This window comes from Barbus barbus, assembly GCF_936440315.1.
Source record: "Barbus barbus genome assembly, chromosome: 28".
Classification (NCBI taxonomy): Eukaryota; Metazoa; Chordata; class Actinopteri; order Cypriniformes; family Cyprinidae; genus Barbus; species Barbus barbus.
Window position 1 is genome coordinate 20,882,087 of NC_136756.1, and position 12,434 is coordinate 20,894,520.

General features: G+C 38.4%; 1 protein-coding gene across 1 annotated transcript; it reads left to right on the forward strand.

Moving 5' to 3' along the window:
- Positions 1-1,302: 1,302 nt before the first annotated feature.
- LOC306847983 (alpha/beta hydrolase domain-containing protein 17A-like) lies at positions 1,303-11,306 on the forward strand. The gene is made up of 5 exons (XM_079382264.1): positions 1,303-1,656; positions 2,469-2,848; positions 3,860-4,054; positions 5,670-5,849; positions 7,078-11,306. Exons 2-5 carry the CDS (start codon positions 2,475-2,477, stop codon positions 7,301-7,303), a joined length of 975 nt encoding a protein of 324 aa, XP_079238390.1. The 5' UTR covers positions 1,303-1,656; positions 2,469-2,474; the 3' UTR covers positions 7,304-11,306.
- Positions 11,307-12,434: the final 1,128 nt, after the last annotated feature.

Here is a 12,434-nt window from a genome sequence, read left to right on the forward strand (position 1 = left end):
CAGTTCCATATAAAACAGTTTTCTCTGCCTGGAAGTGCCATTAAGATAATCTCTTCTCTTCTTCTCCATAAAAGCATGTCATCAGCGGCTCCACCCTTTCTTACTAGTGATCTCAATGATCAATTTCCTTGGTATTCTAAAGTCTTATATGAAAAGTGACTTGTTTGTCTTTCACTTTTGTTGAAAGAACAGTGAAAATAGGCTACACAAACATTTTTTAATATAGACTTTTTATTTTTTTTATTAAGCACGCTATTTATTGATAACTTGTAGCAACATTTTAATAAATTAACTGATTATATGTTTTCATAAATATGTTTCAAAAGTTATGCAATTCACATAAATAAGAGTATTTGGTAGATTGGCAGATTTGACATCGCTATGCCAGCACATCTGACAGAAGTTCCTGGGATGCTCCTCCCTCGATGTCTCGTCAGCGTATTTCCGGATGCGGTACAGTGAAGAGCAAAGACGTTTTAACAGGAGGACTGTCATCCACTTTGCATGATTTCCGCACAGAGGTCACGTGCAATTTAGCGGACACATGATTGGTTACATGCATCTCAATAGTGTGCTTTCCAGATATGTATTTTAAAATTATTTTATAATAAAAAGAACTGCAATTTCTTTTTAAAAGCAAAGATACTGATCTGATATTGACACTAATATGTCAAAAAGAAAGTTACTCCAAATATTGCTGGAATTCCCATCTGTGATATTAAACGATATTAATCCGGATACTGCTTGAAATAAGGCGAGAAATGTGAACATTTTACGCAATATCTTCCTATAAATATTTTGCTCACTACGTTTGCAGGTGCTTGACAAGAATATTATTTTTGTAAAAAGACATTAGATTTTGTAAGGTTTTGTGATTGTAAAAGTGTACACAAATTGTCGAAAGTGACAGCAAGTTAAACTAAAATTATTTCTAAATATATAGACTGTGAATACAAATATAATAATTTTCATGGCTTGCTTTTTGTAGCAATCATGATCTCTTGAATTAATCAAGAACGAAAAATTTTTATACTTTTTTATTAAAAAAGACGTTAAAATTTGTTTATTTTGTTCTTTTATAAAGGTTAATTTGTAAATAGTACAAATAAGAACTTTTTTCTGTCTTTTTATATAGATTATTTTATTTTTAAACAGTTAAACAGTTTGTATTTTAAATTTAATTCAAGCATACTCCGTAATTATACAGTATCGTGTTTGAAAATATAATTTATTCATCAAATTAGCTTTCAAGCCAACAGGTTTTTAAGCCATGTTACTACAGCGCCTCCTACTTCAAGCCGAGACGCAGTTAAGAGTGGGAAGGCTAACAAACATCTTTGACTGGAGTGGAAAAACACACACGGCTCAATTAGCCTATACCAGCAGATTATTACATGCCAGGACTATAACCGGGAGTCAACTCGGAACGACAAAGCAGGAATCGAGTTTTATTCCTGGAGGGCTCAGCTTTTTATCTGCGGATGAGACATGTCCTCAGCGGCGTCCAGGCCTTTATTTGTTGTCTGAGAGGAGTCTAGCTGACTGGCTAGCTGGCTAACTCCCCCTACCCCTCACTACGAGCTAGCTACTTAGCGACAGAGGTGTGAAAATATAAAGAAATCTGGCTTTGGCAGGCTCTGGTCAAGAGAACGACACGTATGTGGACAAATATATACAATTATGTGTTTGTTAGCAGCATAATGTTTGTTTGCAGCTGAAATGAAGTGTAAATGTTGAGTTAGCGATGAGCGGGTTTGTTGTTGGGACTTATGTGACCACTGGTGGATATTTTATTGGAGCCTCTTAAAACGGCAATATCAGGCAATATATATTATTTATATTTGTAATCTATACAGTGTCAGATAGCAGATAGACTATCAGTTTTAAGCTGGGAGGGCACTATAGCTGGGAGATAGGTTTACTGGATGCCTGAGTGAATTCTACCTGGGTATTACTTATTAACCGTTTGTTTACTGTTGAAGGTTTTTCTTGTTTAAGATTTCGTTGAAACGATATATATTAAGAGCTCTGTCTTATTTTTGTTTTTGAAAAGGAGCCTGAATGTAGTATTGTTTTTAAAATGATTGCTCTGTAGATTAGAAGTTAAATTAGTTAGTTATTTATTATATACAAGTAGCTTGTAAAAAAAAAAGTTTAAACAGAAAAAAAAATCAGAGAAATATCTTTAAAATTCTGTACATTCACATGAGATTATATCAGTATTCTAGAAATACTGTTTTATTTTATGTTGAGAGGGTTGCCCCCTCATGGGTGCAGCCATGTTGAGATCACATGACCGCCCGTGTCATTTAATAATAATAATATATTATGCAATTCATTATTATTAATCCAAATATAATATACATACTACAGAGTCCTGTTGAAACTGAAGTAATGCGAGTAGAAAAATACATGAAATGTTTTGTTAAATATGTATTGACCACAATCTCCTGTCATCTCTCTTGCAGCTGACAATGAATGGCCTTTCTGTGAGGGACTTGTGTTGCCTGTTCTGTTGCCCCCCCTGCCCCAGCCGTATTGCTGCCAAGCTTGCCTTCCTGCCCCCTGAACCTACCTATGCCCTCCTGCCCGATCTGGAGGCTGGGCCGGTACCGGCTGGACCCACGGGGACATCAGGCCTCCGGTCCCGGGGAGGAGGTGGAGGTGGTGGGAGTTCAGTAGGGGGAGGGAATGCTCCAGGGGAGGGGCGCTGGAAGCTCCACCTCACAGAGCGGGCAGAATTCCAGTATTCCCAACGGGAACTGGATGCCACGGAAGTGTTCCTGACTCGATCTAGTAGGGGGAACAAAGTGGGCTGCATGTATATCCGCTGCGCCCCCTCTGCCAGGTAGGATGGATGCATGTTTGGATGAGTTATGATTGGAGGAGTTTCTTTTTTTTTTTTTTTTACAATAATATATGTTGAACTCAAAATTTCATGTTTCCTCTGATGGACCCCCCTTTTCCTCCCATGGGTCATTTACATTCCTTCATTATTTTTCCATTTTCCTTTGTCCCATTTCCTGCTTCCCTCTCTGAGTTTGTCTGCTATCTTTACCCAGAAGCCACTCCTTCCTGGACACGTTCTTTCTTTATCACGTGCCACTTTATTCTCACTTTCTCCTTCGTTGCTTTATTTCCTCTTCGGTTTTCATAGGATGAGTACAGTTGTTTTTGTTATGGTATATACTGTGGATGTTTTCATTACACCAAGTACCTGTTAATATGTTTTTAAATGTCTGGCTTTTATATCATATTTTTATTGTTGTAAAAATGGTTTTCTTTAATTGAAATAAAGCTGAAATTATATAAAATATATTAAAAAAGCTTCCTGGCAACTAACTGAAATAAAATAAGTTTAAGTACTAATTTTGCTAAAACGTAAATCAAATCAATGCTAAATAGAAATTTTAGGAGAGCACAAAAGCACTTCATTTTAATTGTAGTTTTAGTCATGTAAATTAACACTGAAAACACACAAATATTAAAATAAAATTATTATTATTTTAATAATACCATATAAGAAGTGATACTAAAATAACACTGTTTTATAATAAGGCAGTTGTTTTTTTTTGCCGGTGGATTTGGATCTGGATTCTCTGGTATTATATGATTCTACACACACACACACCCATGTTAGTTATGAAACTGTTCCCTACGGCATATCGGGCTCAGGCTCACTGCAAATGCGCCTACATGCCCAGTGATTCAGTGAGTGAAATTATAGGTTATTAAGTCTCTTTGTGGATCCCTCTTGACTTAGATGTTGAGTCTGACCTTGAAACAGGGTAATGAGCATACTAGAGAGTGACTTTGTACTACAAATCCCATCAACTCTTTTGTCTGTCTCTCTCCTCAGGTTCACTGTCCTGTTCTCCCATGGTAACGCAGTGGATCTAGGCCAGATGAGCAGCTTCTATATCGGCCTGGGCACTCGCATCAACTGTAACATATTCTCTTATGATTACGCCGGCTACGGGGTCAGCACAGGGAAGCCCTCGGAAAAGAATTTGTATGCAGACATAGACGCAGCGTGGCAGGCTCTACGCTCACGGTGAGACATGAAATCAATACCAGGGCACAACCAAAACAACTCCATGACTGTAGTAGAGTTCAAGGTTTACAGTGCTGCATCTTATTGTATGATCTAAATAACTGTTAAAAATTTAAGTCAGTAAGATTTATTATGCAGATTGATCACAAGTGACAATATAAAGGAATTTCTAATGCAACAAGATTTATGTGTAAAATGTATGTAACCTAAAATAATAGAAATTTTGGTTGAACATATTTTTTGTTAGCCTATATAAGCCTTTCTTAAAAGTGCTAAAAGACTCCTTAATAGGATCAGTAAGAAACCATTAAGTGGAATACAAACCAGTAGGGGTGTAAGAAAATATCGTTACACGTGAGTATCTCGATTTTTTGTTTGGCGATACTGTATCGATTCTGCAAAACGGAATATCGATATTAAAAAAAAAAAAAAAAAATCATACAAGATTCATGGCAGTTGTTTCGTTTTGAGTTCATATCCCGACCGCTAGTCTTCATCTCTGAACTTAAACAGTGACAGGAAATACTAGCATCAGTTAATATAGTTCGCTGGCAGTAATGGAGGATGAAAGAATTGTTCCAGTTCTCGTTTCGATGTACAAAGCTGAAGTGTGACGCCATTTGGGCTTTTGTGGTAATGTCCGCCCCGGGACCGCGGCGCGAGCACAACCTCGGTTCTGCCGCTTGCCGCGTCCCGTGTTGAAGAGTCTTTGCGCGGGGCGCGGCGGGCGGTAGGGGCGCCGCGCAGCTGCAGCTTTCTCTCGTAATTCGGGGGCGTTTTGTGCAGTTGGGGCGGTGCTCGCGTCGCGGTCTCGGCGATTCCACGCGGAACATAATCACAAACTGAAAAACCTGTGAAATCCAAGTTAAAAAGTTCTGAGAATGTTTAACATATGTATTTATTTGATTGTTTTACAATTGTTTTTTTACATTTTTTGTTCAGATCAAATGTTATGACATTGCATGTCACAATCAATTGTAAATTTAAACTGAAACTTTAAAGTATTTTTTATCTTTTTATAACATACATTTTATACATACATTTAACTAAAGAATCATGCAAGCACTTGAATATTTCCCCCTTTACTCGTACTGCACAAAAAGTGGTTCAATAATGTTGAATGTTATAGGGACTGATTATTGCGAATGCAGATCCCAGTGTGTTCTGCAGTGTATTCTGGTTAAACTATTTTTATTTATTTATTTTTTGCTAAGGTTTGCATATGGTGGTGTGTTCTTAATGACAGCTTTCCTAAAAAATATATCCTATTCCTAAAATAAGAAATATCCCAATATATCCCCTTGCTTACAGTATCGCAATATATCGTATCACAACCCCTGTATCGTGATACGTATCGTATCGCCAGATTCTTGCCAATACACAGCCCTACAAACCAGTATCGAACAGAGTCAATTCTGGACTGTGAATATTCGCAAAGGCTGATAAAAATTCACATTGCAGATTGCACTCTGTGTGAATAGTTCTGGCACAATTTTTTTGTTTGCAATCTGCAATTCATACTGGTCTTGGTGTGTAGGCTGGAAATCACATTGACATGAGAGTTATTTGTTCGTTATATGACGTAATTGACTTTTGATTCCTCTCTTTCAAACAGATATGGCATCAGCCCAGAGAATATTATCCTGTACGGACAGAGCATTGGCACGGTGCCCACAGTAGACCTGGCATCACGATACGAGTGTGCAGCTGTGATTCTCCACTCTCCTCTCACCTCTGGCATGAGGGTGGCCTTCCCCGACACGAAGAAGACTTACTGCTTTGATGCATTTCCCAAGTGAGTACCAAAAACGTTGGGTTCCTATTTGTCCTCAATTATTTGTGTGTTGCTTCCATTATACTGGAGGATTGACAGGGCATCATCATTGCGGTTTGTTTATGAGCTGATGATTTGCCTTGTCATGGCCAGCACAGATTGCAGCTATTTATGAGCGATTCACTGGGTTTTGGTTTTGGCAAGAACAAACCGAGTGTGTTGTGATGTGGATTGCTGCCGGAGATTATATTGAGCTTCTTGTTTCGACACAAAATGCGTCTGCCTATCACACATTGAAATATATAGATGCAAAGCATTTTCAATCTTAAAATTAGACCTTCAACTCTTGATTAAAGGGAATAAGAGTTATTATTCTTCAAGTTTCATTACAATCATTTTCATTGTTGCATATCAGCAGTGACAGCGGTATAGTGGAGCTCAGAGGGAGGTTGGCTACACTCGGTGGGCGGTGTCACTCAGTGCCAGTGTCGCAGAACACATGGTCGCCATACAGCTTCAGTCAAAACCACCACTGTTCTCACACAAGTGCTGTGTAGTTGGCAGGCAGCTGTTTAGTTTGCTGGCACGCACACATACACACATGCATACAACACATGCACCACACTTGAATGTAGTTAGCTACATAATAATTTGTAATTGTTGTTATTCTTTTTATAAGTAGTTGTATGTTCTGTTCGAAAGTTTGTTGTCAGTATGTAAATTTTTGGTGCTGACCAAAATCAAAGTAAAAACAGTAATATTGTGAAATATTATTACATTTAAATATTATTACAAAATAAAAAAATTAATATAATGTAAAATGTAATTTATTCCTGTGATGTCAAAGCTGAATTTTCAGCAGCTATTACTCCAGTCTTCAGTGTCACATGATCCTTCAGAAATCATCCTAATATGCTGATTTGCTGCTCAAAAAACACTTCTTTTAATGATCAATGTTGAAAACAGTTGTGTTGCTTATTTTTGTGGAAACTGTGATAGTTTTTCACCATTCTTTCATAATTTTTTTTTTTATCATTATAAATGTTTTACTCTCACTTTTGATCAATTTAAATGGGCCTTTGCTGAATAAAAGTATTAATTTCTCACATACAAAAATACAGACCCAAACATTTTAAAAGTAGTGTGAAATGAGCTTTTCAATCTATTAATGAAGTAGTTTTTTTTCTCTGTGTGTATTGAGGAAGTGGTGTTTCTTCTAAAACCCTGTGTTCATTTGTGTCCGTTTCAGCATTGAGAAAGTGTCTAAAATCACGTCTCCAGTGCTGATCATCCATGGGACAGAGGACGAGGTGATAGATTTTTCCCATGGCCTGGCCCTGTACGAGCGGTGCCCCAAAGCCGTGGAGCCACTGTGGGTGGAAGGAGCCGGACACAACGACATCGAACTGTACAGCCAATACCTGGAACGCCTGCGTCGTTTCATTGGGCAGGAATTGGCCGCACAACACGCCTAAGCTCTCCTCCGTCTCCCTTTTGTCATCCCACCATCTCCCAGTCTGAGCGAGAGTGAGATGGATGCGTCAGTAACTTATTGAAGGCTGCCATTTTGTATGGACAACGTTACTGTTGGAGCAGCTTGACACATGCTCCGCTGCTCAGATTTGTTTTCTTAATTTTTTTTTGTTTTTCTCCCTTTATTTGTCATCTCCTTGTACATGTGAGTGTGCATGTGTGTACGTATGTGTGCGCACGGGAACTCTGGCGGATGGAAATGGAATTTCTCTGGAGCAAGAATGGATGGACGAATTCCTCTGCCAGTTTCAGTCCAAAGGAAAGAAGCCAGCCTGATGGTGTTTCTCAATATCTGGGCATTCATTTGTCAGTTGAGTTGTTCGCATCTCTGACCTGCTCCCATGTTGCCTCAGCCCGAGAGATCTTCACTTCCCACTTCTCGTCAGGCAGCCTAAAATAGCTCATTCTCAGAGCCTGGCAAATTTCCTAGCCTTGCTGACCCTGCAGGATGGAATAAACCGGTTATTTGGTGGGGGATTTCAGGATTAAGTTTTGAAGCATCCTACACGGGTGCAATTATGCCCACCTCTGCATCTTCATTCATTCGTTTAACCATTTGGCTTCCTCTGGACGGTGTGTGTGGGTCTGTCCGATACTGACCTCTATGCACTGACGTTCCTTTCCAATGAGTTTTTGCCTTTATGTAAAGGCTGAGCTTGGGATAAGATGACACCAGATGATCTACACCGCTCCAGGCAAGGAAAGCTCCAATCCTGGGATGTTGGCTTTTGTTCCCAGCATTATCAGTCCATATTTTTTTCCACTTTGCTGTCTCTTTCCTTTCTTCTCAGCATGTGAAGGTGTCCATAGCACCCTGAGGTGAAAGAAACTAGGAGGGCTGCTCGCTCATCATATTTCAATGAAAACGGCACACTTGGGATGACATGATACGGAGTACATTCACATCCAGATCCATACATCATGTTTCTGAACCGTTGGGCCAGTAGAAAGATCAAGGTTTCGTTATCTTGTCGGGACTTTCCTAAAGCCAGATCTTTGGCGTAGCATTTCCACATTCATTCTCAAGTAGTTTAACCTTTTTAACGGGTTTTGGGTTCATTAATGGTTTAACTGTGTAAGAACAAATAATGCACACAATGCAGGTAGCAGTCAGAGGTAAAAACAGAAAGCACTTCTGAACCCTGTGGCAAAGACACACAACTTGCAACCAGTTTTTCTCGTTTTCAGCCTGACGTCAAGTATGTTTCTATCATGGAAATGTTACACCTCTCTTATTGGCGTTTGAAATGGAGCTCAAGCTATGATCATGCATATTTACTCTGTCTCTTTGTTGATTATGTTTAAGCAAATCATTTCAAAGCAGAGCACATCATTTAAAGACTCCTTTTAATGATAAAGGATTTCCCTTTTTCATTTAACGTCAAATTGCTAGTTAGTGGCACATGGTTTAATCTAGGGGTGGGCAAACTTTTTGACTCAAGGGCCACATCGTTTTCCACGTTAAGTGAGGGGCCGCATAATATGAAGCTTTGATTTATTTAAAAAAAAAATCTAAATTGACACTCACTTACTACTGTACTATGTATACTTGTACCTACATGGCAGTTCTATTCTTGTACCATCTCTACCTATTTTTATGAGCACTTTATGACACACAGATAAGTTGCATCGGTGTACAAATCAATTAATGTATAAGACACATTTTATAATTTCATTCAGAAATAATGTAAAATAAACTAAATGTTTACAAACATTAGAAACATGTATTTATGAAACATAAGTAAAATAACAACGAAAACATGAGTAAAAAACAAACACAAATTATAGTGGAATTCACTATAAATATTTATTATAATTGCCCAGCCTAAATATTTAAAGCGAAACTGAAACTAGCGGCGTGGCTGCTGGAAAATGCACAATACAAACTCCGTTGCCTTTTCTCATTCATCACCAATCCTAATGTGCGCGCTTTGCACTTGACCTTGATTACTTTATATAAGTCGCCTTGGAAATCGCAGCACATTTCAGATGAAAAAACGCAATTTATAATCCAGAAAAACAGTACTATATCCATTTTCATAAAAATGTGTGTGGAAAACTGAAGAAAGCATATCTTTGCAAGATAAAATGACAAATTATTTCCATGTTTTCCCCAAATTACAACACCCGTGAGCAGGAGGATAACACTGGCATTTGTTCTGATACTGGAAAGTCTTTTAAGCATTTTTAAAACGGTTCCAATACAAGGCATTTTTCAAAACAAGTGAACACTTTCACATTTTTAAAACATGTATATAGCTATTTTGACACTTTATTTTGTATTTTCTGAGTGGCTTGCATATTGGAACAACTGCCTCACGGGCTGAATGAAAACGCCCGTAGTTTGCCCACCTCTGCAGAGTCGTATCATTTTTTTAAAAATCCCTCGCGGGCCGCAACAGGAGTGATAGCAGGCCGCAGATGGCCCGTGGGCTGTAGTTTGGACACCCCTGGTTTAATCCATCTAAGTAAGGTTCAGTGCTGTGGGTAGGTTTAAAGATTATAACTAGAAATAAAGGCACACGTGTGAGGTCATCTAAAACCTATTTTTGCCGTCTCTAGTCAAGCTGCTTGTCTTCAAAGGGAGTTTGTCTGATATGATCTGGACGCCACTATGACTCTTAAAGTTATTAGGTGTATTAGGAAGATTGTAAAAGCTTTGAAAAACACTAGTGAATTCAAAATCATTCAGAGGTGTCTTTCTTTTAAACTAAGCTTTTCAACTGTGAATTATCAAGGGAACTTGCTGCTATAGATCTTGATTGAATGGTCTCAATGAAATTAAACGGCCGAACCCTGCAACCATTTGTTGTTTTCCGATGCATCAAAGACTACCATGCCTTTTCAGTGAGATAAGACATCACTTCCTCTTTCTGCTGTGATTCATTCTTGCCCTTTTAACACCATGGGCTGCACAGTCATTCTGGATTCCACAATAATTTGTTTAATTTGATTAATTAATTTCAACATCTTGTCTGAGTAGGTCTTTGCTAGATGAGTATTCTGATTTTATGGTGCCAGAGTTGATTAGAAATCTGATTTCATCTCTAGATATTCTGTTTATAGTTTTTTTTTTTTTTTTTTTTTTTCCTGCTTAACATTTATCCATCCACTCTATTTGGTCTGGTAGTATGTGCTCTGGTTAAACTGACTCCCATTAATGCACAAAGCACAGTGATTTTGTATTCTGAAAACACTGGTTTGTACATAATATCTGAAACCTAATTCCAGCAAATCTGATTCCATGTTTCATCATGTATTTAAGTATGTAATCTGTGGTTGGACACAAAGGGGCTTGTTCATTCTCCATTCTAACCAAAGATGACAGGTGTTGGAGTTGCAATGGCCGCCCACTGCCATTTGTTAGCGCTCAGATGTTGATTTGAAGGAGGAGGTGGCGGACTTTGGCTATTCAGACAGAGCCAGGTCTCACACAATACAGGCTGCTGTTGATGCCGCAGAGGGGAAGTTTTTGTGTGGACTGTTGGTGCGTGTTTACCTCCTGTAAGACACAAGTGTTTGGAGGGCCGAAGCAATACCGACTTGGAGCCAGCAGACTGGATGTGAGGATGCTCTGTGTGTGCATACAAGAGGGGAGGATGTTGGTTTGGGGTGGGCTGGAGTTACCCAGAGGCTCCATCCCAACACAAGATTCGGCTCTTATTATAAAGATTGTTTTTTAATTGTTTAAAGAAAGTAAGTTATAGAAAAGTCTTTTTAAAACTATCAGATGTATGTACTGTATAACATTGTTTGAGAAGCTTAATCTTGAGATTTGAGTGTTTTTTTTTTTTTTTATCTTAATGGATCGGGAGTCTGTGGGTTTACTGTTCTATCCTTATATGCATTATTCTAATGTTGTTTTTAGTTTTAAATATGTCTTTTTCCTTTTCCAGAATTAATAATAAAAAGAGAGATCTTAGAAAAATAAAATTATGAATTGATAATTATTGTAGTTGTATTTTCTTGTAACAGCACAGAGGAACATCACATATTGCAATTTATTATTGTTTTTTTTTTTTTTACATATGTATATACAATGCTGCTTGAAAGTTTGTGAACCCTTTAGAATTTTCTATTTCTGCATAAATATGACCCAAAACATCCTCAGATTTTCAAGTCCTGAAAGTAGACAAAGAGAACAGAATCAAACAAGTGAGAGAAACATATATCCTTTGTCAGTTATTTTACATATGCATTGCAAAAGTATGTGAATCTTTGCTTTCAGTATCTGCTTTGACCCCCTTTTGCTGCAGTAACTGAAGGTTGCTGATCAGTCCTGCACAATAACATGTAGGCGTTTAGCCCATTCCTTAGTGCAGAGCTACTTCAACTGTGATATTGGTGGGTTTCCTCCTATGACCTGCTTGCTTAGATCCTTCCACAACATTTTAATTGGATTAAGGTCTGGACTTTGACTCGGCCATTCCAAAACATTCACTTTGTTCTTCTTTAACCATTCTTTGGTAGAATGACTTGTGTGCTTGGGGTTGTTGTCTTGCTGCATGTTTTCTTGAGACTCTGTTCTTAAACCGATGGACTGACGGTTTCATTAAGAATTTGCTGGTATAATTCAGAATTCATTGTTCCATCAATGATGGCAGGCTGTCCTGGCCAAGATGCAGCAAAACAGCCCCAAGCCATGATAATACCACCACGTTTCACAGATGGATAAGAATCTTAAGCTGGAATGCTGTGTGTTCTTTTCTCCGAACATAATAGCTTCTCATTTGAACCAATAAGTTCTATTTTGTCCACATGATCTTTAGCAAGCAATTTTCTTTTTGGAGAACAGTGGCTTTCTTCTTGCAACTCTGCCATGCACACCATGGTTGCTCAGTGTTCTCCTGATGGTGGGCTCGTGAACATTAACATTAGCCAATGTGAGAAAGGCCTTTAGTTGCTTAGAAGTTACCCTGGGAACTTTTGCAACCTCGCAGACTATTACACGTCCTGCTTTGGAGTGATCTTTGTTGGTCGACCACTTCACTTCTCGAATTTCCTCCATTTGTACACAATCTATCTGACTGTGGATTTGTGGAGTCCAAACTCTTTAGAGATGGTTTTGTAACC

What these genes read in the sequence shown, in the direction of transcription:
- LOC306847983 (XM_079382264.1), top strand. Translation starts at nt 2,475, where the DNA reads ATGAATGGCCTTTCTGTGAGGGACTTGTGTTGCCTGTTCTGTTGCCCC. An exon ending in TGGCAGGCTCTACGCTCACG is followed by an intron (nt 4,055 to 5,669) that starts GTGAGACATGAA and finishes TCTTTCAAACAG; the next exon opens with ATATGGCATCAGCCCAGAGA. An exon ending in TGCTTTGATGCATTTCCCAA is followed by an intron (nt 5,850 to 7,077) that starts GTGAGTACCAAA and finishes TGTCCGTTTCAG; the next exon opens with CATTGAGAAAGTGTCTAAAA.